The sequence below is a fragment of the Crocodylus porosus genome, unplaced genomic scaffold (genome assembly GCF_001723895.1).
Source record: "Crocodylus porosus isolate Cpor-Errol unplaced genomic scaffold, CroPor_comp1, whole genome shotgun sequence".
NCBI classification, from domain to species: Eukaryota; Metazoa; Chordata; order Crocodylia; family Crocodylidae; genus Crocodylus; species Crocodylus porosus.
In genome coordinates, this window is record NW_017728886.1 from 236512393 (window position 1) to 236514591 (window position 2199).

Consider the following 2199-nt stretch of genomic DNA (forward strand, 5'->3'; position numbering starts at 1 on the left):
CCCAGGACAGAGCCTTGAGGGACCCCACTGGTCACAGGGCACCATGATGAGTGACTGCCATCAATCACAACCCTCTGGGTCCGACCACGAAGACAATTTCCCAGCCAGCGGATAGTGGTGGAGCCAAGGCCGCAACCGGCCAGTTTGGCCAAGAGGTGATCCCTACAACATGTATTATGTATCATTCCCTACAACATATATTATGTATTATTCAAAGAGAAACAGGCAAAAAAATACTCCATCGCTCCTTTACATTGCGGTCATTACAATTAGACCTACATTTCATCAGGATTCATAAAACATGATTCTCTTGAGCGTCTTAATAACACTTCACAAACAGTTAATTTACACCTGAGGTAATGTCTGTAGCTACAGTTAAAAACAGTCTGCAGGGCTGCACAAAAGGAACTGCATGGCTAATGGACAGCAGACTTGCAAAAGAAAGGCAGCTTAATTAGTCAAACATTAAAACTATTTTTCAAAAGGCGAAAGAGTCATTAATGCATGTGAAGAGTTTAAAAAGAAATCCGGTGGATGATAGCGAGCTGTGAAGTCCAGGAACTCGCTGGGGCTGCCCGACTAGACGCACACACTGCTGGTTTGACGCTGGCTGGGGCGGGAACGCACCACTGCCCCCCGCTCCGCTCCGAGCACGAGGCTCAGCCCTTTGCACGCCGAATTTAAACGGCCACGAGCTCAAACGAAGCGAGGCTGTTTCAAGGCAAACCGTTAATTCGAATCGGCCGTCCGCCCGCGCAGGCCGGGGTCTGTCGCAGACACCGCACCACGGACCACCTCCTAGCCCCTGGTTCCACGCCCCAGCCCAGCCCACCTGCTTTCAAATATCGCGAGATTCCTCGCGACTTTTCTCTTCACTCCCCCTCGCGCCCACCCGCCCTGACACCACTTCCGGTGCGGAGCTGTGCTGCGGATGGGTGGTGGAACAATCCCTCCCCCCCTTCCTGCGTCACGCAGGTGAGGAATAACGGCCACGCCTTTAAAGGGTCCGCCCAGCCCTGACGAGGAGCCTCGGTGTCATGCGCGTGGGGCAGCGGCAGCGGCGCTGAGGCGGCGGCGGGATGGGCGCGCTGGCGGCGGTGCTGGCCTGCGGCTGCATGTGGGCGCTGGCGTACGGCCATAGCCTCTTCACCTGCGAGCCTGTCACGGCGCCGCGGTGTACGGCCATGCCGTACAACATGACGTTCTTCCCCAACCTCCTGGACCACTATGACCAGGACACGGCCGCCGTCCGCATGGAGGTGAGCGCGGGTCAGCCCGGCTGTACGGCGCGGGGTGCGGGGCCGGGGCTGTGGTTAGGCCCCGCCTGCCCCCTGGCTCCGTACTCCCGCGTGGCGGCAGGCCAGGACAGGCTTCTCGTGCTGCTTCAACGGGGATAAGCTGCAGTTAACCTCGAGTCGGCTTCGACTCCGAGCCAAGCAAGGCATTAACTTTGCAGGGAAGAGCTGCAGGGCATCTGCCACAGGTCCTGCTTTTTCCCACTGCTGGCTACTGCTGTTCATGGTGAGCATGCCCCACTCTGCATCTTCCCCTTCCCTCCCAGCAGCCCTACACCTATGGGACATGGCATGTGTGCCAGGTCCTGCCCATGTACTGGAGGCAGCCCCAGGTGGGTACTGGCATCTGCTGTGGATGTAGCCAGCAGAAGGATGGGCTGGAGGCTGAACCTGTGTCAACGTCCACCGCAGTTCTGTCCCTCCCCAGCTCCCTGCCTTGCTCCGTCCCACACAGGGAGGTTTAGTGACCTGTTGCCAGTGGTGAGAGGCGCTGATGCGGCCTATGAAAGCTTCCCAAAACTTCGTATGTGGCCCATGGGCTCAAATAATTGCCCACCCCTGAATCCTGAAAGGGATTCAAATGCAGTTCCTAGAAAAGGGCTGTAGTTACTTTCACATAGAATAGTTTAGCTGGGTGTACTCTTCATCCCTCTTGTTGAAGGCCTGGGCACTGTAGGGAGGAATAAGTCATGGGGCCAGGAGGAATAAAAGAGAGAGCCCACTGATGAGGCACTTCCCTGGAAGGCAGAGTCTTGGGTTTCAGTCTTAAGAACATAAGAGCTGTGGTATACTAGGTCAGGCCATAAGTCCATCTAGACCAGCGGTCTGTTATGTAGTGGCAGAGAGTGGATACCGAAAGGGAGAGTGAACTGAGTCTGGCTGCATTTTTTTTTTTTTTTTTTTT

General features: G+C 55.9%; 1 protein-coding gene across 1 annotated transcript in view; it reads left to right on the forward strand.

Annotated features, from left to right (window-relative positions):
* The first annotated feature begins 893 nt into the window (after nt 1-893).
* FZD6 (frizzled class receptor 6) overlaps nt 894-2199 on the forward strand; it is a 77148-nt gene continuing 75842 nt past the window's right edge. Inside the window, exon 1 of the mRNA XM_019551626.1 lies at nt 894-1259. Coding sequence (XP_019407171.1) covers nt 1080-1259 — 180 coding nt within the window. The 5' untranslated portion in view covers nt 894-1079. The remainder of the gene's footprint in view (nt 1260-2199) is intronic.